The following is a 25,397-nucleotide window of genomic DNA, read 5'->3' on the forward strand; positions in this document are numbered from 1 at the left end:
ACTACACCTTCATCTTAAGCTAGAAATTTAGTCTCATGAAAGCATTTGAGCTTTAGCTTGCCACGAAATATAGCCAGTGCCTCAGATTCTAAAATAAATAGGGACTGTAGATAAATCACCACCAACATGTTTCCTCTTATGAGTCTATAAAAGCATGGCAAATGAAATCATTTCATTTTAATTAGGAGAAGGTTTAGTTGGCATTAAATTGTCAGTATTTAACTTTGAGGGCAGGATAAAGGGAAGAGATTTCCAGCTGGTACATTGTTAAAAGAACTATGTGAATAGCACTTAGAGACTAGACTGGTAGTTCCCAGCACCTGTGGTACATTAGAATCACCTGGGGGAACTTATAAGCCATTTCAGAAGCCTGGGTCTCACCCTAGAGATTCTAACTAATAATTAGAATGTGCTTGGGCTATCAATTTCCTTTTTTAAACACTACAGATAATTCTAACGTGAACCTATAGTTGAGGACCACTGAACTAGATGATGTGAACTAAATTTGGTTTGGGCAGGTGTTTCTCAAACTTTAATGTGCATTTGGATCACCTGGGGGCATTTGTGAACCACAGCATTGGATTCAGTAAGCCTGGCGTCTGCATTGAGATTCCGCATTTCTAACAAGCTTCCAAGAGATACCAGGCAGGCATTTGGGCTTGCCAGATTCCTGTGCCCTGGGCTCACAAGGATACCAGGGCTTGTACCTTATTTCTAGACAAATTGTGTATTTTGAATACCATGAAGAGCTCCACCAAAGAAAAGGTAGTTCCAGTCTGCATTACGCCAGAGGTTCTCAAGTGTGGTTCCCTTGATCAGCGGGTTGACCATTGCGTAGGAGCTTACCATAAGTGCCCATTCTCAGGCCCTATCCCAAATCTACGGAATCAGCAACTTGGGGGCAGGTCCCAGCAATCTGCATTTTAACAAGCTTCCAGGTGTCTATCATGCAGCAACCACTCCAGTAGGCGAGTATCAGAGCACCTGGTGCTAATGAGAGAAAAAATTAACTGAAGGGGATGTGTAGGTGGCCACGGAAGGGTAGGCTTGTTTTATTTTGAATTAATTTTATTGAGGTATAATTTATATATAATGATTGACTTTTAAGCTTTGATTTAAATTTTTCAAATGCTAACTAACCACCTTTAGGGTGATTACTTAAAATTTTAAATTCTCATTCCCTGGTTTTGCATGAAAATTCACACACACCCCACTGCATGTGTCGAAGTATTCGAAAGAAATTTACAGGTAACATAAAAGCAATGTAGGCACCCATAGTGAGGTTGGGTAAGAGGGTATTTCAAGCCACAGGAAATTCAGGAGCTGGTGATTTCCAGCAGGGAGCTGGCCCAGAGGAAGACTGTTGGAAGTTACAGCTCCTCCTGCTTGAAAAAGTTCTGGTCTGGAAGATCTGGGCTTCTTGGGATAACTCTTACTAGATGATTCAGTACAGAAACCAGACAGAGGTCTACTTCTTAGAATTGCGGTACATGATCAGAACATGGGCCACTACAGAAACCAGACAGAGGTCTACTTCTTAGAATTGGGGTACATCAGAACATGACTTGGGCCACCAACTGCCCAGTCTAGACCTAAAGACCAAGGCCAGAGCCAGTAGAGCAGCAGGAGGAGCCAAAAGCTAAGGGCCAGCATTCCCAAAGCCTGGGTCCCCATTCCCACAGCATTTGGTCCAGGTCTGAGGCCTGGGAATTATAAAATCCCAGCAGCAGAGGTGGAGAGTGAGAAGCTGATGGTACAGGCGGGACTTGACAACTGAAATGAACATTTTATCTTTCTAAAGTATTCATCTAGGTCACTAAATCCAGGATAAAAACCCAGGATAGAAAGCTACATCAGTGAGCCTGTGATAATGACTGACAGCAACCTACTCCTGAAACTGGTGGCTAAAAAGCAACAGGAGTTTTGCCCCCCCATCAAAATTAGAAAGACAACCCAATATTAATTTCAAAAGCCCTTGGGAAGTCAGTAATAATCCTCATAAAGTTTTCAAATTCTAAAAGAGAAGAATTGAAAGGGGGAAAAAGAGAGCAACTGGGTTCTCTTTTTCTTGACAGTCTGAAGCTGCAGAGTAAAGTTGATGAAAGTGAAAGAAATGTATTAAGTGCCATATGATTTTTAAATCACCCTCAGAGCATGCTGAATGAGTATTTGAGCAAGAAATAAGCTGCCATCTATGAATATGGGTGGCTGTGTTTGAAAGATAGAACTGAATGGGTGAGGATAATATTTATACATTCCTAGACAATATTAAATCATATGATTCTTTCACCCTCAGAGCATGGTGAATATCTGTGCAAGAAATAAGCTGCCATCTATGAGTATGGGCGGCTGTGTTTGAAAGATATAATTGAATGGGTGAGGATAATATTTACACATTCCTAGACAAAATTAATTTAGTCCCAGAGAGTCAAAACAGTGTATCAGCCTGGCTGGTTATCTTAACAACACTGGCCAGTTAGGTCAAAAAAGGCCTCTAAATAGCCACAAGAAAGAAGACGACACCTGCGCTGTTCTTGGTCATCACTCAGAAGCTGCAGTCCCAAACTTTCATACCAATGGCTTTCTTTGTTAGCATTCCTTAGACACAATTTTTGCATTGCCTAAGCCTGATTCTATATATTAATAGATACCCTGTAGCAATGTCCTATTGGATCTATAAAATCTCATCACAAATAATTGCATCTATTTCCAAATATCTACTACAATAAATATACTGTTATGGACACAAAAGATCAGGAGAGAAAAGTATATACATAGAGTATACTTACATTAATGCCTATATTCACTTGTGCTTCTGATTTTAGATATACAACACATGATGTTCTTTAGTGTCTGAAAGTCTGCAGACCAACTACATTCCTACACCCCCAGAAATCTTTCAAAAAGAAAATAAGACATTTGGTTTATTTTATGTAACATTATTTGGCATCCAAATGGAGAGCTCTAAAAGAATGGAGGGATTTTAAAATGTTGAGAAAACCAAAAGCATTATCTTATGCCAGTCAGCAACCATCAGTTTTTTGACAGCATACTTTTGGTCTCAACTCAGTCAAATTTGTAAAATTCTGTTGGTATGGGATGAGTAAACAGCTGGTGAATTAAAAGGTGTTCATAAAGTTGTTTCTTTAGTTAATGGCCTGTATTTATAACCCCTACGGTCACATTCTTCCTGACATGTACCTGTTGACAATGTTGGCAAACTAAGTCATGCCAAAGTAAATAATATTTCAACTTGATGACAATCCTACCTGCTTAGCCTGAGATCAATATAATCAATAAAGAAGCCTTTGTCTAACTCTCAACTAGGCAGCATCAACCAATTTAGTTCAGGCAAATCAAATCTATAGGTAATTCTATAAGCTAAATAGGACTTTCAATATAAGAGCTACTAAAAGGAATCTAAATTGGTGGGCTTGAGTTTCATGACCTGGTTCTCTCTCTTTTAAGGTAGTCGCACCACACACAGCAGAAAAAAGCGAGGAGCGAAGACAAGTGGAAGTGGAAAAATAGGGAAAATAAATAGAATATTTATGGTAAATATGAATAAATGAATGCTTAGATTACATCATTGTTTTGATACTTCTAGAAAAATATTGAGCTGAATAATGCCTCTACAACATAATTTACTGACTTTTCTTAAGTACCACACTGGTTCTGAAAGATTTTAACGGTGTCACATAAAAAAAAAAAAAAGTTTAGGAAACAGCTGAATAGCTTTCCTCCTTGCTGCGATCCACGTAAGAATAATACTTCTTCTGAAAGTGCTACCAAAAAGAAACCTGTCTAAAGGCTTTCTCATGCTTAGCTGACCAAACAACCCCCTTTATATGTGGACTTTTTAAAGGAATCCTTTTTTCAGGCCACTAATTCGGGAAGTACTACTGTATGACTATAGCTCCCACAGATAATGATCTTAAAACATTGGCCTAAAACATTTGATCACACAGTGTTACAGGTGAAAGGGGCTGTTCGTCCCTGCCTGCCCCGTTTTTATATGGATAAGCAAAAGAAGCCAACTGGTTGCACATGGTGGCTCACGCCTGTAATCCCAACACTTTGGGAGGCCGAGGTGGGTGGATTACTTGAGGCCAGGAGTTTGAGACCAGCCTGGTCAACATGGTGAAACCCGGTCTCTACTAAAAATACAAAAATTAGCCGGGCATGGTGGCATGCACCTATAATCCCAGGTACTTGGGAGGCCAAGGCACAAGAATAACTTGAACCTGGGAGGTAGAGGTTGCAGTGAGCTGAGAACACACCACTGTATTCCAGCCTTGGGGGACAGAGTGAGACTCTGCCTAAGGGAAAAAAAAGAAAAAGAAAAAGAAGCCAACTGTGAATTGCAGCACAGGGTGGTGGTAGAATTCAGGATCTAGAGCACTAGAGACAGCCACTGCCTGGGTCCAAAACACCACTTACTGGACGTATGGCCTTGGAAAAGTCAAGTTACTCAACCTCTCTGGGCGTCTTTATTTGTAAAATGAGGATAGTCATAATACCTGTCCCACAGACTTCTTGTGAGAGTTAAATGAGATAATACATATCAAGCACTTTGAACAGTGTCTGACACAGAATATAAACTATTTTCCAGCTGCTGCTGCTACTATTATTAGTATTATTAAAGGCCAAGAAATCTTTTCCATTAAGAGCCAGATAATAAATATTTTAGGCTTTAGGGGCACACGTTGTTCTCTGTTGTTTAGTTTTCCTGTTTTTTTTTTTTTTTAATTATTTTATTTTATTTTATGAAAGTCGCTTCAAAAATGTAAAAGCCATTCTTAGTGCATTGGACATACAGAATCAGGCTAAGGGTTGTGTTCAGCCCATGGCCTGCACCTGCCAACCCCAGATTATGATCATTAAATTACTGGCTCCAGATCATAGAGCTTGGAGGCAACAAAGTCTCATGTAATACAAGGGATTCTACCCACCTCTTCATACCATCCATTTTTAAATTTTGCCACACAGATGAGAAAACATACAAATACATGTAGGCCCATGTTAGCATACATTATGTTCCCAATGGCAATTTTTTGCTAGCACTGGAAACTGGGGCTATGTGGAAAATGGAAAAGCAATTTAAAGTCAGTGACTTTTTCTCTCCCAGGGGCCAAAAGGTGAAGTACAAACTTCACATTATGCTTCTAGTGCAATTAGAGTAATTCATTTTGCATTCCCTTGGTGGAGTCATTTGATAACACTTGCAACTAGGACAAAATGAGCTCCTCGGGGCTGGGCCTAGAGTCTCTTTTTATGAAACCTGTCAAGTTCATGAAATGCAGTGGTGAGAAAGGCTCCAGCACTGAAAACTATGTGCCCCATGAAGAGCACAGCATTTCAAACACAACTGTGAAGGAGGCTGGATGATTTCTAAAACAGCAAGAGCTGAGCGCCCATGAAAATCCACCTCATGGATCATGGGGATTTGCAGTTACATTGAAGCCTAACAAAAAGCTTTAATTTAAACAGGAAAATGCATATAATAAAATGCAGTATATTAAACAGCATGAGTCCAACTACATATAAAAAGGAAATTATGTGGGTAATAAAAAGACACATTAGAGTGGTTATCAGCGCCGTGGGGAGAGGGGACGGGGAGGAACTGCTTATTGGGCATGGGGTTTCCTTTGGGGGTGATGAAAATGTTTTGGAAGTAGGTAGAAGTGGTGCTTGCTCATCATTGTGAATGTACTAAATGGCACTGAATTGTTTACTTTAAAATGGTTAATTTTATGTTATGCAAATTTCACTTGAATTAAGAAAAGACACAGAAGAGGAAATGCACTCTAGGGGATGTTTAGTTTCTTTTTCTTTTACTATCCTGTACTTTCTACATAGAATGTAGTGCAACTACTCCTCTATCATGAACAATATTCCTTTAGCATTCAGGAAACACCAGTCAACAGTATAAAAACATACTGTCCATGCAAATGTTTAAATGACCTTGTCAACATGGTCAGTGCAGTTGCAGAGAACCTGGGAGCTAAGCGGAGGCTTGAGGCTTCTTTCATCTTTGATACTCTCATCCCAGGAAACCACTTCACTGATGCAGGTGACAAAATTCCCTGAAAACAACTGCAAATATCCTCTAGCTTCAGCTGCATGTTCCTGAAGAATCATTTTGACAGGAAGCTTTTAAGTAAGTCCAGCACTAAGAAAAATGACAGCTAAAAATCCACATTTAATTCCTTATGAAAGTAGGGAGTTTCAAAAAACAAACAAACACACATAGACCTTTTCAGGATGTCAGAGGCCTAGAGATGTGCCACAGAGACAGAACAGAGCTCGCCCCATGGACAAGCCCCTAACGATCCTGAGTAGTATATGATCTCTCTCCTATTGCATCACCCATAGCAGGACATGCAACTAACAGGTTCTTCAGAGAAAAAAATTTAAACAAATTCATTGTTCCTTTTTCTCCCTGACCCAAAGTAACCAGGCCCTCAATTTCTGATTAGCTGTATCATCATACTCCTAGTTAATCAGAATTAGAATCTGGTCTCTATTTTAGCTTCTCTAACTTTACCCAGGAACAAAACCTCTGGATTCCACATTAAATGTTTCTCAGATCTTTCCTTGTTGTGTAACTGATTGAAGCCAAGAACAACTGATTTTCTTGCATTCTATCTCAGGATCTCTCAACCTTTAATGTCCACAGGAAATACCTGGAATGACTTCTCTCACCTCTCCAACCACAAAGCCTCCTATCCTAGTAGCTGACTCCTGGTGTCATGATGATGTAGTCCAGGTTAAGCTTATCTAGGGATTTCCATGTGTATACAAGTGTCCTGTCAAAGCAACTAACCTGGACTTCCTTTGCTCCTGGTATACTTTATTTTGCAAAGAGAGTCCTTCCTTAAGTCTTTTTTTTTTTTTTTGAGATGGAGTCTCACTCTGTTGCTAGGCTGGAGTGCAGTGGCATGATCTTGGCTCACTATGACTGCCACCTCCCGGGTTCAAGTGATTCTCCTGCCTCAGCTTCCTGAGTAGCTGGAACTACAGGCATGGGCCACCAGGCCTGGCTAATTTTTGTATTTTTAGTAGAAACAGGGTTTCAGCATGTTAGCCAGGATGGTCTCGATCTCTTGACCTCGTGATCCACCCGCCTCGGCCTCCCAAAGTGCTGGGATTACAGGTGTGAGCCACCACGGCTGGCCAGTCCTTCCTAAAGTCTTATAAGAGAAAGTGACTTCAAAGGACACAAGGTGCAATTCCCTTCTTTTACAAATGAGGATTAAAAAGATTAATATAACTGAAATGATCTGTCCAAGTTCAGGTTTCATCAAAAAAATAATTATTGGATGAATAGCTGAATGAAGAAATAAAAGAACAAAGATATCTTTCATTTAAAATGCCAATAAGGGGAACACATTAAGTCAGTATTAGCATTCACTTTAGTGCAAGTGTGTTAACGCCACATGGTGCCCAATGTCTATAGCTAGGGTTCTAAATGATCACAGACACCTTTGTCATTTTGCACAATGTTTAAAAAATGAGTTGTCAACATTTTAATATCAAGAGATTTCATGTAAAAAAACCCACCTTAGTATTAAATGAACAAGAAAACAATCTAGAAACCTCAGGCCCATGTTTTGGTAGTTGAAAAACCAGCTGGAAATAAGTGAAAGTGCCTCCCTCAACAGCATATGTACACTCTGACTTGCTAAAGTCCACACCCTCCCGTATTTGTCTTTGCCTGACGCTTTCTCAGCTATTCACATCATCTCCCTGGCTCCCGCAGGTATCTGAGTTCACAAAATCTGGTCTAAAGGAACTATCACTTTTGGTGATGCACAAATAAATAATTCAGAGTTCAGAGAGAGCCATCATGGATGAGACACTGAGGTAGCAGCTGCTAGGACAGATGGTCTTGTAAGAACAAATGAGAACTGAGAGGCAAGGAAAAAGGAGCCACAGAGGAAAAAGGTGGTCATAGGAGGCCCCAGGAGATGGATCTCACCAGCTCCACAGATTCTCTGATGACCACAGCCCATGTAAGGCAGAGATGGATGGTCTGTAAATTCAACCCAGCAATAGAAATAACAATTAAAATCCATTATCTTTATTTGGCAAAAAGAAAACTCTTAGGTGGGATAGGGCATTTAAACTTAAGAATATGCACTCAATTATTTGCTCTGATTCACAGCTCTGCACTCCGGACAGCTTCTTAATGCCCCCCTCTCGTTGATTTGTTTCCAATGAACTCAGAAGAGCTTCAAGAAAAACAACTAACAAGAAAATGTCAACTTTCAGTCTTGGAAACATGAAAAAAAAAAAAATTAAGACAGAGACCTACACACTCATCCCACACTTGAGCCTCAAAAACTGTTGAGGCAATGTGGTGAAGAAGCTTTTATTAATTAGTATACTGGGGTTTGGTTGATCAACAGGCAGTTCAGATTTACAATTTAGCTGCTTTAGTATTCAGCAGGCATCGGCTCACTTGAGCCTGGGCAGTGGACCACTAACTTAATGTAATTTCTTCAAGGCCCTCTGCAAGTAAAGCAGGATATAAATGCTAGTGATTGAGCTTTTCTGCATAACAGTGGTTCTCTAACTTGAGTGTGCATCAGAAATCACCTGGAAGGCTGGTGAAATCCCAGGTTTCTGATTCAGTAGGGCGGGGCATGGCCTGGGAATCTGCATCTCTAATAAGTTCTCAGGTATTGAGAGCCACTGGCCTATACAGTACAATTAAAACTAAATTTTAAGAAATGCAATAGCACTTCTAAGAAGCCCCCAGATGAGGCTGAAGTCTCTGATCCCTTGGGGTAATGCTGTGGTTGAGTATCAGTAGAAGAACTGGCTGCAGGGCTTGGAGGCTTTGCAGGATGTTAGCAAAGCCAGCAGGACTCAATTTAAATAGAGACTCAATTTTTTTTTTTTTTCCCCAATGACACAAAGAATAAATTCCTTCTCCTGGAACCATTGCAGTAAGTCTTCCACTCAACACAATTCGAGTTTAGCAAAGCAATTTTGACATTCAGCCCAATTTGTTAAAGTAATATTTTATGATTGGTAACAAATGACCTGACTTTATCTTTTTGTATACAAAAGAATACATAATATTTTTGTAATTCAATTTCTATAGTGGTTATTCACATGCTTATGTGATGACTTGATTACAAGGCATAATTTATGAAGTTTGCCAAATATTTACAAACCTGCATAAAGTATAATGAGCAGTCTGGTCTAAACTCAATCCAATCTTTGCATTTTGAACCTCGTAATAACAGCTTATTTTTTGTAATCAAAGGAAAATTCAACTTGGTATAAAATAATAGACTTATTTATGGAGATGTTGAATGAGGCCTGCATTTCCATCTTACATCTAGTGACTCTGTGATTTCAGTTTGCTGTGCAGTGCCAGCTGTAACTTATTAATGAAAGACATCTGAACTGCCTTCAACTTGCTAGACACCGAAATCCTTCGAAGCTAGTTGTATTCTGAGCGAGGAGAAAAATCAAAAGAAAACGTGAGAGGAAATAACATTGCTTTTCTAATGAAATTAATTTATTAGAATGCTCAGTATTCAATTATTTGTATAGCTTCTTGTAAAACAGTGAGCAAAAAGATGAGAATGATTCCAGAATTTAAAAAAAAAAAAAAAAGAGCTTTACAGTTTAGAAAAAAATGGGAAAACAGCTTCATTTGGCTGCATTTATTCTTTTTTTGAGACGGAGTTTCACTCTTGTCGCACAGGCTGGAGTGGAGTGGCGCAATCTCGGCTCACTGTAACCTCTGCCTCCTGGGTTCAAGCAATTCTCCTGACTCGGCCTCCAGCATAGCTGGGATTACAGGCACCCGCCACTACACCCGGCTAATTTTTTTTTTTAATTTTTAGTAGGTTGCATTTATTCTTAAATGTTTTAAGCTTTGACATATAAGACTCACCTATTACTGAAAGGCATACTAGGTTTGAGGTAAATATGACAGCAATTTGTTAGTAATTCTTTTTAACAGACTGTTGTTCAGGAGAGGAAATGAAAGCTAAATTTTCTAACTGTAATGACAGGAAGGATTTAGGTAAGCAGGAGATATAATGATCCAAACTGGAAAGAGGCCAGGACACCAGGGTCAAAACCTCCAGTCTCGTCATGGATTCTTAGCAGCAGCCCTATTACATCCTGAAATGTGACTCTAAAAATAACACACGGGATCCCAGATTTTTGTGTTCCCTTTAGACTATCATTGGATCACATTTTCTCAGTCTTGTTGTCAAAGGATCATCTTCCTAGCTGTTCTAACAACTAAACTGTACAAAATTGAGGTGTACAACATTAAGGATTATACATCTTTATCACCTGGGTTGGAATTCATTTAGTCAACATAAATACCTCAATAGAACAGGTACAAAATTGAGGTGTACAACATTATGGGATTTACTGATTTGAGCTATCTCCCCGGGACTGCATTTGCTCAGGGCACAGGGCGAAGTGGGTGCAGCATATAGAGCATGAGAAGACCTAGTTTTAGGTTGAACTCTGGCCCAGCTTGCTGTGTGGTCTCAGTTCCTTTACCTCTCTGGCTTCATTTTTCTCATCTGAAAAATGAGGTGAGAAGCCCTCTGTCCTGCAGACAGAGGAAGAAAATAAATGAATAAATGGATATTATGGTAAGTAAGTAGTGTTAAGAAGAAACATAAAGCAGGAAAAGGAGTGAGGAAGTGCTGAAGGCTGGTGAAATGGGACGCTCCTGCTAAGGCAATTTTCCAGCAGACACATGAGGGCTGTAGGGGAGAAAGGTCTGTGTGAAACTGGGAAAGAGGGTGATCCAGACGGAAGGAACAGGAAATGCCCAATCCAAGAGGCTAGAAGAAAATGCATAGGAGGAAAGAGAGAGATTAAGGTAGAAAGGGGAAGGGAGGTGGCGATGATATCTAGCGGGGCCTTGGAGGGTTCTGAGCAGTGGAGTGATGTGATCTGAATTACATTTCAAAACATCCCTCCATCTGCTGTTTTCAGACTAGACTAAAATGGGCATGGCTAAGGCAAAGAGACCAGTTAGACACCTCCTGGGGCACAATAGGGAAGACATGATATTGGCCTGGACCACTGTGTCATGATGATGTTAGTGAGGAGCAGCTGGATTCTGGATACCTGCTGAGGGCAGAGCAAACAGTATTTGTCAACAGACTAACATAGGATGTAAGAGGAAGGTGTTCATGTTCTCTGCAACTGAGAGCACATCTGTTGAGATGAAAATGACTGTGGCAGAAGCACGTGAGAAGAGTTGAAAGCTTTGATTTGGGACTTATCGGTAAAGGAGACAGGTATATGGAACTAAGCACAAATCTCCTAAACAGGTAAGAGTGGCAACGCAAGCTTATTTACTCTCAAAGCAGAGAGAGAAGGTGAAGAAAAGACAAGGTGAGCTACCAAGGTGTCTCTTATAATGTTACTATCTTTTACTGAAAAAAGCACAATCATATTTTCAGAGTCATATGCACTGGAGAGTATTTTGTATTTATTTAAAATCCAATCCTGAGAAACTCAGATTTCAGACAATATTTCATTGACTCTTAAAGCACCCACGCGAATAAGAAAAAAACTATCAGAGACCCTCTTTGAGAAGTAGAAAAATAAAGAAGGGAAAATGGCTTGCTGAAAGTCAGGAAAGCTTTCTCCATGTGGAACGTGGTCCTTGGTATAAAAGACACTAAGTTCAAAGTTGACCCTTTTGCCTAGATTAAATGTTGGGTTAAGTGAGTTATTCTGAATGGTCAGATCTTAAGTGTAATCAGAGCCTAGGAATTAAAAAAAGACTCGTGAATCTACTCATAAGTAAGTTCTATACTAGAAACTCACTTAACTTGTATTTCACTTGTCAGACCAAGGCTCATCAGGTGTTCATAAGACAAGCAAAATACACAGATTGCCCAGGGAGTGCTGGACTCTCCCAGCCGGCAAGCTACTTTCTAATATTTTGTACCCTTTTGCTCTCACCTTGCATGTCTATCATGAGTTACTTATGTTTGTTTTCAAATCTATTTATTGTCAGTTGTCATAAAAATTACATAAACCAATGATTGGATCTTGTGGAAAGAAAGAGGGTTGTCATTTCTCTAGGTGAATATTTTGGCAAGATTTCTTTAAAGGCAAGTTGCTAAAAATATTTCTCTCAAATTCCGTGTAGACAAGATAACTAAAAGATTAGGGAGAAAAGTCACAGAACTGTAGGATTTTACATTCCATTGCACTCTGCCCAATGAGTGTCCTTAGTCTCAGATCCACTTTAAAGAAACCAAACTGGCTATCTGAGGCATTAAAAGTATAGAGAAAAAAACAAAAAACAAAAAACAAAAAAACCCAAAAACCGAAAACATAAAACCCACTCAATAGACCCATAGTTAATGAAAAGGCTTGTCCCTAACATTAAAAGATTAGTCAACAATAGAACAACATTTATATGCTTTAAGTTACAGTGTTTAAGGTATATATGAATTAATTTTAAAAAATGATTACTTCCTCGAATTGACTCTTGTGATAAACTGACCAAAAATGCAGCTTCTCATTGCATGGGCTAAGTAAGAGGGCTGTTAGTATACTTCATGGCCCCATGATTCTAGGCTCCTAGGATATACTCATGTTTGAGTAGAACCACTCACTGAGTCACAAACAATATTTCATGTACCCTGGGAGATCTCTACATTTCTCATGGACCCAATTTGATTTATGTATCCTGCCATTATTTTGAACTGAGGTAATTATATCTATGTGTATTTCATATGAAGCCTTTCACTTTGATGGCGTGTGTGTTCTACTAGGAATAGAAACACATAGAAAGGAATAGAAATAAAACAGTGGTGATGGAGAAAATGCTGTCAATGCTGAAAGTGGTAAATATACTTATTTTAAGTTTTGAGATAAGGAAGTGGGTAAGAGTATCCACATGCATGTATATTTGGTGAAAAAATGTACTCAATATTTTCTCCAAGTGTCAATCAACCAAAAGGACAATGCACTGTCCAGTTTGGACAATGAGATTTATATTTATTTATATATTATGCTATTAATGAAATTCAATGTAATAGTTCCCAGAAACTGAAACACTTACTTTCTTCAGTAAGAGCATGCTCAAATAGTATTGAGTTTGAATAAAAAAATCCAATACAGGCCGGGCGCGGTGGCTCAAGCCTGTAATCCCAGCACTTTGGGAGGCCGAGATGGGTGGATCACGAGGTCAGGAGATCGAGACCATCCTGGCTAGCACGGTGAAACCCCATCTCTACTAAAAAAATACAAAAAAAAAACTAGCCGGGCGAGGTGGCGGGCGCCTGTAGTCCCAGCTACTCGGGAGGCTGAGGCAGGAGAATGGCGTGAACCTGGGAGGCGGAGCTTGCAGTGAGCTGAGATCCGGCCACTGCACTCCAGCCTGGGCGACAGAGCGAGACTCCGTCTCGAAAAAAAAAAAAAAAAAAAAAAAAAAAAATCCAATACAGAATTATTTTTTAGCTCTTACTGGCCAGCTGCTCTTAAATTTCCATGTAAATGATATTAAGAGAAAACCTTCAAATCTTACCTTGAAGTATACATCCCCCCACTCCCAACCCTCAAACATATACCACTGGTCATGGAACAACATGGGTTTGAACTGTGTGGGTCCACTTATACATGGATTTTTTTTTTTTTTCAGTGAAAGTTACACCAATGTGCCTGCTTCTCCTGACTCCACTTCCACCTCCTCCACCTCTGCCAACCCTGAGACACCAAGACCAACCTCTTCCTCTTCTTCCTCCTCCGCTTACTCAACGTGAGGATGATAAGGATAAAGACTTTTATGATGATCAACTTCCACTTCATGAACAATAAACATATTTTTTTCTTCCTTATGATTTTCTTATTAACATTTGCTTTTCTCTAGCTTACTTTATTATAAGAATACAATAGGCAATACATACACCATACAAAAAGTATGTGAGTTGACTGTTGATATTATCAGTAAGGCTTTCAGTTAATAGTAGGCTATTAAGTTTGGGAGGAGTCAAAAGTTACACATGGATTTTCAACTGCACAGGGGTATGGTACCCCAACCCCCACATTGTTCAAGGGTCAACTGTACATATCCACAATCTACTCAAGAGTATGTTTCAGAACACGGTTCTTAGAATGGGCCAAGACTAACAGCAACCAAATTATGGAAAGCAAAAACATTATGAGATGTACTGATTTGAGCCATCTCCCCAGGACTGTATTTGTTCAGGGCACAGGGCAAAGTGGGTGCAGCATATAGGGCATAAGAAGACCTGGTTTTAGGTTGGACTCTGGCCCAGCTTGCTGTGTGGTCTCAGAGTTCCTTTACCTCTCTGGCTTCATTTTTCTCATCTGAAAAATGAGGTGAGAAGCCCTTCCTAAGGTCCATTTCCAACCCTAAAATTCTGTGCCTCTGTCATCCTAATAGCAAACACATACCGAGGGCTTTCAACGAGAAATGCAGTACGCAAAGTGCTTCCCATGTAATAACTCATGTAAGCCTCACAATCATCCTAAGAGCAGATTTTCTGGTACTGTTCCCATTTTACAGATGAAGAAAATGAGGCGCAGAGAGGTCCAGCTGTACATCTGCTTCACACAGCTAGGAAGGGGATGAGCAAGGATTTGAACCGGGGCAATGTGGCCCCAAAGCCCCAATATTTGAGCTTATACTGCATAATCCTGTTTCTTGTAATATGAATTGGTAATTAAAGAAGGAGTTGATCTCAGCAGAGTAATAAAAGAACTTAAAGACACTGCAAAATCTGTTCTCTTGAAGTGAGGTGACATGAACGATCGCATAAAACCACCACAATAAGGACAGAACCAAACACTCTTATGTGACATCCATTTCTGCCTCCAAAGTTACAAACCAGGAGTTCTCAAACTTCACCATACATCTGAGTCACCTGGAGAGTCTTGTCAAAAATGAAGACTCAGGATCAGAACATCTGGGTGGGCATGAGAGTCAAATATGTAACAAGCTCCCAGGAGGGGTCAGCACTTCTAGAATGAGGACCATACTTTGTGAGTGAGGGTAATAGAGCTTTGATGGTGTAGGGGTCAACAGAACTCAATTCTGCCATAAGTCATCTCTGGATTCATGGTTAAGTTTTGTAATCTCAGTGTCCTCAAATAGTCTTCCCTGTACATTTCCTTTTAGCTCTAAAATTCAGTATTTCTAATGATATTAGAAATTCATCCTACACTGAGTTTCCAATTATAGGGTTAATGAGAGGACAAAATGCCTCCCCATTCCCCCAAACCCTTCTCTGCAGTGGAAAGTGAAGGCTTAGTCCTTTTCACACACATTACAGAAAGATAATGGGGGCGCTGTACAGAGGTAAAATCACCCTGTAAACATGTGATTAGCAGAAAAAATATTTAAGAGGCTTTCTACTTCTTTGAGAAGTCTCTTTGAGACTCACTTGCCAGGGCAATGGTATGTTGGGTATTAAAAGACTGATCTTAACCCAATATTTTAATAACTTATTGGGAGGGGGAGTTTGGATTTCTTAGCCATCCAGACCTGCACTGCCTACCCAGTATAGTGGCCATTAGCCATATGAAGCTATTGAACACCTAAAAGTGGTTAGCCTGATTTGAAAATACACATCAGATTTCTGCTCATTTAGTATGAGCAAAAGAATGTAAAATATGTCACTAATAAATTTTATATTGGTCTCCTATTAAAATGACAATATTTTAGGTCTACTGGATTAAACAAAATATTTTATTAAAATTAATTTTACCTGTATCTTATTACTTTTAATACATGGCTACAAGAAAAAATTAAATTATATATGTGGCTCACATTGCATTTCTACTGAGTGGTATTGACCCAGACCTTTGTTACTCAAACTGTAGTTGTCAGATGAGTAGTATCCATGCCACCTGGGAGCTTGTTAGAAAAGGATCCTCAGACCTATTGAATCAGAATCTGCATTTTAACAAGAGCTCAGGGGACTCTGGTATACACACTCAAGTTGGAGAAGTGCTGGACTAGTTTTCCCTCCAACATATCATAGTAGGTATTTGGGTTGCTGGCCCACAGGAGTGACATGCTAAAAGGGTACTGTGCTTGCTGATTTTCTACAGAAACATGTCAGCAAAGCAATGCTACTTTTTAAATTATCATACAATTTAAGTATGTAAAAATATAGCACACATAAAATTAAACACACAACATATATACATTATGGGGGGGGGGAAGAGAAGAAGGCCATTTAACTGAAGCTACCTTAGTTACTTCTGGATTTTCAGCCACCATGTAGGTAAAACTAATGTTCACTAGATCTGTGCCACTGCAGACACAAACTATCCGACCTTCCAGATCATTTTCTGATTTTCCAACAGCTTCAAGAGCAGCCAAGATTTTGGGATCCTGTATAGAGGTACACAGATAGAAAAAAAAATAAGTCAGATCACAGAGCATGGAGGAAGAAACTTGGTAAAAAGCAACCACATTTAATGTAAAAATACACATAAGGGCCCAGATACTTAGCGTTATTCTAAAACCTGTAGAGGTGAAATTTGTAACACTATATATTCCTTGAAATCAACTGATAAGAAAGGTATTACAAATTTTTTGGTTGGGGGAGGTACGGAGTCTCTGCTCTGTCACCCAGGCTGGAGAACAGTGGCGCATTCTCAGCTCACTGCAACATCTGCCTCCCTGGTTCAAGGGATCCTCCCACAGAAGCCTCCTGAGTAGTTGGGACTACAGGCACATGCTAACACACCCTAATTTTTTTAATTTTTGTAGAGACAGGGTTGCACTATGTTGCCCAGGCTGGTCTCCAACTCCTTGGCTCAAGGGATCTGCCTCCCTCTGCCTCCCAAAGTGCTAAGAGGTGTGAGCCACTGTGCCAGGCCTAAAATTTTTGATTTAGAAACTAGATGTGAGGGTCTTTGTTTAGAGTTTTGATTGTAGTTGTTGGAGGACCTGGAATATGGCAACAGGATAGAAAAGCCTTTTATTAGGGTCTGCTTGTCCACAAAGCCTCTCTCTCAACAGAGGAGAGTCACAGAGGTTTCATGTGAATAAATATGGCATTACCACAACCAGCAACCACATGTTATTCTCAAAACTGAGATTAAATGTTTTAAGTAGCCTGGATACAAAGAGTGAGCTTTTTATCTCTAGAAGCCATGGCCATTTCCAATATAAGTAAATCCGTGTTTAGAAAAGCAAATACCAATCACAGGTACCTTTGGTATGGCTCCCGACCGAATACTGTTGATGAGGGAGCATTCTAGCACCTGTCCTTCCTGAAGAGAGAGAATACAACACAGCAATGAGCTTAAATTATGCCATACCTATGATACAGGCAAAGTGCTTGGCAAAAATTTCTGATGATGAAGGCTGTGCTTATTACAGTCAGGTTGAAGAGGGAATTAAAACCATGTAACAATAATTATTGCAAATAATCAGAAATAATCAAGACCCCAAGTATTCCATTTCATATATACATATATATGCAATGCTAAATATAAAAATGTTTCTAAAATCTGTTACTTTTATATATAAAACATTGTTAATAATCATTAAACATATGTGTGCACATGAAATATGAGAAAAATGCTAATTTTTATATAACTATAATTCTTCTTTTCTTAAATTCAGCTCAATTGTTCATTAAATGTGGACACTGTACCATACATCAAATTAAGTCCCAGGGTTTAATGAGATGAACACACTTTTAATGTACCTTTTAGATTTCAGCTTGAGCATCTCTTCTTCTGGCAGATTTCTTTCTAACTCCCAAGATTAAATTAAGCTCTTTGACAATCCAGTGTTCTCTTTTGCAACATTCAATGACTTGTAACTTATCTTTTAATGCCTGACTTTGCTCCTAAACTGGAATCTATGAGGATAATGTCCTTAATCATCACTGTATACTTCAATGCCTGGCACATGCAGGTGCATTTTTTAAAACCTTGAATGAATGAATAAGGGTAGGATTCATCAATAGCGCTCAGTCTACTTGTTGAGAAACAAAATGGTTTAAACCACAAAGCAGAAAGAACAACTTGCTGTTCTTGGGCCATACCTTGCCTTCACTTTTCCATGTCAGAAAGAAGCCAAACTCATCCACTTTGAAGAGGCAGTTGGGTTCAAACACAAAGGATTCCTGTCAAAAAGAAATGTGTTGATCTTCATGACTCATACCATTTTGAATCTAATAAAAATGCAAATATTGTTGAGCTTCTAAACAAAGGCGAATTAGAAATCACTCTTTTACATCTAATATCCACAATTCTTATTGTATTATGGAATGTTTTCATTTTGAAAATTCTTTGCTTTCATTTTTGTATTGTAAAACTCATCAATTTAATAAAGCATCTCGCTCTAGGATAGGTTTAAGAACAAAGCATACTGACTGAAGGCGTGAAAGTCATAGAGAAGAAAGTTTCCTTAGTATCTGGAAGAAGGATTCCCAAGTTCTAGCCCACTGATGTCAAAAATCAGGAGATAAATTATTTTTTAAGTCCCTGGTTTTTGTTTTGTGTCTTTTTCTTTTCTTTTCTTTTGTCTGTAAAATCCAGCATTCAGTTATTTGCTGAGATTTTTGCTTTTTTATCTAACCTCATTTGGTGTCCTGTAAAGCAGGTCTTGAACAGGCCCGAAAGCTAAAATGTAGGTGCTAGACCAGCAGCATCAACATCAGCTGGGAGCTTTACTGAATTGCAGAATATAGGGCCCCAGCCCAGATGGACTGAGTCAGAGTCTGGGGGGGATGGGACCCAGCAATCCCTCTAGAAGATTCCGACACACACGAAAGTTTGACAACCATTGCTTTGAACTTTGACACCAGAAACTCAGTGAAAGCTACAGAATCAAGTTTGAATAAAGAAGGAATATTAGCCAAATTCAAGGCATCAGAACAGCTGTGTTACACTTGCCAATCGACTTCTTGTCTTACTAGAGCACCATTATGCTTAGGAATGAGAGGAAAGGTCCATGTCAATGAGAGAAAAAGGGTGTCTGGGAAATGAACATAGATGCTCTGTGCCCTCTGACTGCATTACACCAATACTTAGCATCCACACTTCAATAAATCTACATGTTCTTTTCATGAGCTGAAGAAACTGGCTTCCTAGATCATTTCAATGCCAGCAATTAGGAACCTGTCTGGCAAACATGGATCAAGGCAGTGCCTTAAAACAAATAAACAGTAATTACAGGATTAAGGTTTTAAGGGCCATTCAGACTCTTAGTTTCTGTTAAAAATTACTGTTAAAATTTATATTTCTAAATTACAGCGGAACAACAACAATTATCAAGGTAAATCCAATGTCAAGATACTAGGCCATCATAAAGTATTCCTAGGGGTCCCTGAACAAAGCAGCCTTCAATTTGGGTAGTTTTCTGGCTGATGAAGAATGTACTGTATGTATTTACGTATTCCAACTCTGTATCAGGCGTGTGCTCTGTACTGCTGTCACTGCCATGAATAACACCAAAGGAAAGAGCATGGTATGACCTTTGCTTTTGGAGTCAAAACCCAGTTCCACCATTTATTATGTACTTTCTCCCAGAAAGACCCTTTCTAAATTTCAGGATCCTTGTCTAACAAGTGGAAGTAGTTCCACCTACCTTTTGGGTTTATTGCTGGAATTAAATGAAATGGTGAACATAAAGCATGTAACACAGAATTCCAATTCAGCAAGTAATAGCTCTACCAATAATACATGGTTCAGACTTGTAACAGTGGTAGCAAATTACTAACAATATGAAAGCGCCAGTATATGACATTTTGTGACCCTTCAAAATGGCATTTTTGGACAGTTCAACCTTTTAGAAAAGGCTTAACCCAGAAGTTGATACTTTAGCCTTCATGCCAGGCAGAATGAGCAGCTCTTGACCTCACATTAGAAATTTGTTTGGTGTGGCTAGAATACCTCAAGAGAGTGACGGGGGTGTGATGAGATATGTATAGAAGAGTTGTTTCATTGTAAGGGTCTTGTGTGCCACCTAAAAGGCATTAGCTATTACCCAAAAGGCCATGGCGGGTCTTATGTTGTTACTGACTAAAAAAATGAGAATTATCAACTAATCAAGACATGAGAATTAGCCCATTTCCAAATACATCCCAAGCAATATCCTGATGGTAATGAAGAATTTTGGTACACAGTGTCCAAAAGTACATCCTAAAATGGTATTTATATAGTAGACCCACAACGAATCAGCCACTATCATTACTTATGTGCACCCTATCACCTAATTCCAAGTAAGGATTTGAGATGACTCAAGAAATACAAATAATAAATAAGAATGGGTTTTCAACTTATTTTGAGAGTGAACTTTGATTTCCTTGGCCTCCTTAAATATAAAATTTTTTTCTTCCTTTCCCCGAGTACCCCTAGAGCTTGCCATTACCACCTGGACATTTCAATTCCTAATATCTCACTCTTAGAATTCCATCTGGTCCTTCTAGCCCCTAGCTCTATAGTTTGTTCTCCCCTCCTATAATTGACTTCTTTGCAAAGTCAAATATCCCTTTTGATTGTCCCTCCCAATCTCTCACGACCCACCAGTCCCTCCTCCTTTTACTTCCATCCTTATGTAGCTTATTTCCAAAGCAGCCCAATATTGTAATCACTCCCTCACAGGTGGTTCAGAACGTCCATGTCTCATTTAGTGTTTTCTTGGCCAAAAAACGAAATCTATTTTATGCACATTTTGTCACCAAACTTGGTGGTGAAAATCACAAAATGGAACTGTAGGGCTTTAGTTTAAATTCAAGATTATAAACCTCAAATGGATAGTCAACAGTGACGTTCAATCTTATATTTCTTTCTCAACGGTTACCTACTCTTTGAGAGGATGAGTCCACTGCTTTTTTGAAACCTGTTCACATTCACCCAATTACAGTGCTTCATCAAAGTAAGGAAAAGCCATCAGGTGGACACAATTCTCTTTCTTTCCCCCAATAAAGCATGTTTTCCCCTGACAAAGTCAACCCCTCAGCATCTGCTCTAGATTCAATCTTCTTTAACCTACACAAGCACTTCAATCCTTCATTCTTTACCACCTAACACACATCAGCTTTGTTCTTTTTCTTCACTAGATCATTCCCATCAGCACACAAATGTGTTCTAGCTGTTCCTGCTTCCACTTACTACCCCATGTCCCTGATCCTCTTCAGGACATAATATATTGGAAATACTCACTGTTCTCATTACCTCTCTTCATACCATCTGAGCAACTATATCTGGCTTCCATTTCTATCACCCTCTAAAACTTCTCTGGCCAGTCCAGCATGCTGCAAAATAAGGGTGCACACCTTCCTTTTCTCATCTGATTTGATCTCTGAGAGGTTGGTTATTCCTTCCTTCTTGAAACACTCTCCAATCTTGGTTGTGCTCCATTACCTTAATCTAATTTCTCCCCTTTTCCTTCTGTACTCAACTTTTACATAGTCCCAGGACTTGGTTCTGGGAATTCTCATTTCCACTGTGTTCCTAGATTTCATTCAATCTTGTGTCTACAACATCATCTATTTCCTGATGACTCTCAAATTTGTAATAGCAGCCCTATCCTCTCCCCTGTGAGTTCAAATATTTGCTATTTGACATCTCCACTAGGATGTCTTGAAATAAGTATGTCCATAACTGAATTCTTTATTCTCTCCCCTCTCTCCAAGTTTCTCCATCACAGTACTTCCTTAGTTCAATAAATGTCACTAGCATCTGGTCACTTATTGAAACTAACAGTCATCCTTAATTTTCCCTTATCTTTTCCTCTTACTTTCAGTAACAAGTCTACTTCTATAATATTTTGAATATACACCCATTTTACTCCCTCTCCATCACCATCTTGGCCCAAACCAGTATTATCTCTCCCATGGATTGATCTTCTCACTTCTATTCTTTCTGCTGCCCACAGGAACCTGACTGATTCTTTAAACTTTGAATCATTTCATTAAAACCATTCAATGGATTCCTATTATATTTAAGATAAAATCCCAACTCCTTACCATGGCCGAAAAGGTCCTGAATGATCTGGGTCCTTCAAATCTTATCTCATGCCACTCTCTGTTCACTTATTGAAACTAAGAGTCATCCTTAATTTTCCCTCATCTTTTCCTCTCACTTTCAGTAACAAGTCTCCTTCTATTTCTTGTTCACAACCATAAGAACTCTTTTCCTGCAACCTCTCAAGCTCTCTCTAGCATCAGGGCCTTTGCACTTGCAGTTCCTGCTGCTCAGAAGTCTCTTTCTCCTGCCCTTGGTGCATCAGGCTCCTCTTCATTCTACAGACCTTGTCTTCACCATCGCCTCCTCAGAGAGGCTCTCCCTGATCCTTGATTTAGTGACTAGCTCCCGCATCAGAATGCAACAACCTCCAAGAAGGCAGAGTCCTTGAAGCAGTCTTGTTTACCTTTGTGTTCTAGCACCTAGCACATCAAAAGCACCATAAAACTAACAAATTAACTTAAAAATGAATGAACAAATGAATTTTTTTTAAATAAAAGATTTTGCAGCAGGCCAATATGTAAAACAAATAAACAAGAAGTTGCTCAAATTGAGGGGGCTGCACCAGGCCCAGAACCCATCAAGGAAGTTCTTGGAGGACTGCCAAGGATAGAAGTGCATTTACAAGGGCACTGGTTGAGGCTGTCTGCCTGAAGGCAGGAGCCCCTTTTTGTAATGCATACAAACTCATATTCCAGGTTGGCGGTGACTTTGAAGCACCTCCTGGGAATTCCTATTGAACAAGGAGCACTGTTTGACCCTCTGAATAAATCATTTTCAAAACAGGATGAGAAATCTGGGCAAAGAGAAGAAAAATAAAGTGGAATAGTAAAATAAGGCCAGAGTAAAAGGCAGCTCTCAGAAATGCCTGTCATAAGGTCGTACACAGTTATAACAGAATAGCAATTTGGCTCTGGGCTACCTAGCAACAAAAGCAAAAAAGGGAAAAAAAATATTTACCAGGTGCCCATCCAACTCATAAAATAAAAACATATCAGTTGTTAAGAGACGCAATTATCAGAATAGAAATTCTCCAGGGGGATCTTAGAATGAAACTCAGCTGACACTAAAGACCAGGCTCAAGACAAAACCCACAATCAGCTCATCAACTGTGGCTGAAAGGTTCTCGGACCAAATGCTTCAAACCACCCATGAAAAATCAGAGAGCAAATCTGAGGGATGAGAGGTAATCAGCTGAAAGGAACTAAAACACAATCTAATTTGGTTTCTCACCACCTCCTACTAACAAACATAATAACCCTACCCTCAAGTGAGTAGAGACACATCATCTCTAGTCTTTTTTCCCTAACAGCAGTTTAAAATTTCACATGAATCCCTCCTGACCTGAAAGTGGGCTGTGGCTCCCTGACCAGACTGAGGCCAGGCTATTGTGAAGTCCCATTGTTAGAAAAATCCTCCTCCAGATCTGGGCACTGCAGGGGAGATCATAAAAGAAAGCTGGAACGTTTCTCCTTTGTGAATCTATTTGTTTTGCAGTTAAATGGTAACAGAATTTTCTGGTAAAGAAACAAACCATAAGAGAACTTCCTGGGTGGGGGTGGGGTGAGCAGAATTTTAATTCTCATATTAGTTAAAATTCGTCAGTCACACCTTAGAGCTCAAGGACATGTTAGCTCATCCAGCCCAACTCTTCTTAGGCCACTAGAGAACAAGGCTAGAAAGCGACAGGAACACCTTTGTGAAACTACTAAAGTGGAGGACAGAGGGCATTCTGTTTGAGAGTCAAGAATCACTTTTGCTGGAGATCACCACTGCTAGAAGCTATTTCTGGCTCAGAGAGCCCCGCTCTGAGGGGTTTGTGCCACTACAGGCTTACAGACACACTTCCCTCTCTTATCAAAGATAGAGTATGTTTTTCACTTGTGTGTTATTTTTAGTATATTTTCCCCCACACATGCTGTTTCAACATAAATCAATATCACAACCCATCTTTCAAAGATTTCAAAGATTCAAGTTACTTTCAAATCAACTAAGATTAAAAATTTTTCCTTTATTTCAATTTTTAAAGTGATTCTCTTCAATAAAGTTTAATCCCCCCATAAGAAATGTCAGAGAGCTCAGCAGGCCAAATACTTTGATTGAAGTGGAGGAAATTCTTTGGATGGGGATACAGCTAAGTGGTAGTTGATTTTATTTTAACTGTGAGTTGTAGTTATTTCTTACCCTTTTTCTCTTGCCCTCTCTCCCACCATCACTTCCCAAGTTAACTGCAAATGTCTGTATCCTTTTACTGCGAAGTTGGCATCTTCAAATAGGGTGTAGTCAAGTCTTATTACTAGCTAGGGACAGCTATTTCGGACTAGATCATAAAAGTTTTAACTGTACCTTATTTAAACATCAGTTGGCCGGGTGCTTTTTTGTGTTTGTCACTGGACAGATACATTAGGACACAGAGAAATGTGAAATGGAGTAGGCTTTCACATTCCATCACAAAACTGTGTTTTCTGGGAAAGAAGACCTTCACAAGAGGTGGCAGTCCACAGTGGTTTTGAGGCCCAGGCCTTGTAGTGACCGGTTCCTGGGTTTGAATGTCAGCCTCCTCACCAGGCACCTGCTGGAGAATCTTAGCAGTTATTCTGCTTAACTTTGCCATATTTCACTTTTCCTCGCTGTAAATTGGGAAAACTGATACCAACTCACAGGGCTTTCAAAGAATTAATATTGAGAATGTCTAAGTACCTGGGACAAAGTAAATGCTGACTAAATGGTCGTATTTATGAGAAAATAGCTACCATTTTAGGGCTATTGTGTGAGGCATTTCACAAATACTATCTCATATAAATCTCATGATAACTCTGCAAGGTTTTAGATTAGATCAACATTGTCCAACGGATTTACCGTGATGATGGAAATGTGCCAGATGGGCTCTGCCCAATATGTTCACCATGAGCCACAGGGAGCACTTGAAATGTGGGTAATGCAACCAAGCTGCTGAATTTTTTATTTTAATTAATTTTTCATTTCAATAGCCACATGTGGTTAGTGGTTACCATATTGGCCAATGCGGTTTCAGAGAGAAGGGGGGAAAAAGGTTCAGAGGAGACTAAAGTCTTCAAAGCCACAGTCAATAGTAACAAACCTGAAATTCAAGCCAGCTTCTCTGATTCTAAAGCCCATGCCTGTCAGACTCGGGCAATCTTGGCCAAGCAGGGCCCGCTCTGCCTATCGCCAGAAGATTGTTGGACTGTCAATAAATGAACACTGCCTAGGTAGCCTCCACTAGGTACACATGGGACTCACCCTCCTTGCTTCCTGGTTTGATAAGAATGGAGAGGAAGTTAAAAAGACCTTGTCAAGGTGGGAGAGAAACAAACAGGAGTCTGAGGAAGAGGCCATAAGGGATCTCATCCAATTTAAATCACATTATGCGTGACTACCACCAAAGAGATCTCATAAACCAG

General features: G+C 39.5%; 1 protein-coding gene across 42 annotated transcripts in view; it reads right to left on the bottom strand.

The window, feature by feature from the left end:
• Positions 1-25,397, bottom strand: part of PLCB4 (phospholipase C beta 4) — a 437,093-nt gene that overhangs the window by 153,578 nt on the left and 258,118 nt on the right. For 40 of the 42 annotated variants that reach the window (XM_077951242.1, XM_077951243.1, XM_077951241.1 and 37 more), the window contains 3 exons: positions 18,048-18,128; positions 17,206-17,265; positions 16,235-16,378 (listed from right to left, as the gene is read on the bottom strand). In XM_077951242.1, the coding sequence (XP_077807368.1) occupies positions 16,235-16,378; positions 17,206-17,265; positions 18,048-18,128 (285 nt within the window). Of the gene's footprint in view, positions 1-16,234; positions 16,379-17,205; positions 17,266-18,047; positions 18,129-25,397 lie in introns of those variants that run through there. The other 2 variants (XM_077951244.1, XM_077951245.1) reach the window with 2 other exon arrangements.

The sequence above is a fragment of the Macaca mulatta genome, chromosome 10 (assembly GCF_049350105.2).
Source record: "Macaca mulatta isolate MMU2019108-1 chromosome 10, T2T-MMU8v2.0, whole genome shotgun sequence".
Lineage (NCBI taxonomy): Eukaryota > Metazoa > Chordata > Mammalia > Primates > Cercopithecidae > Macaca > Macaca mulatta.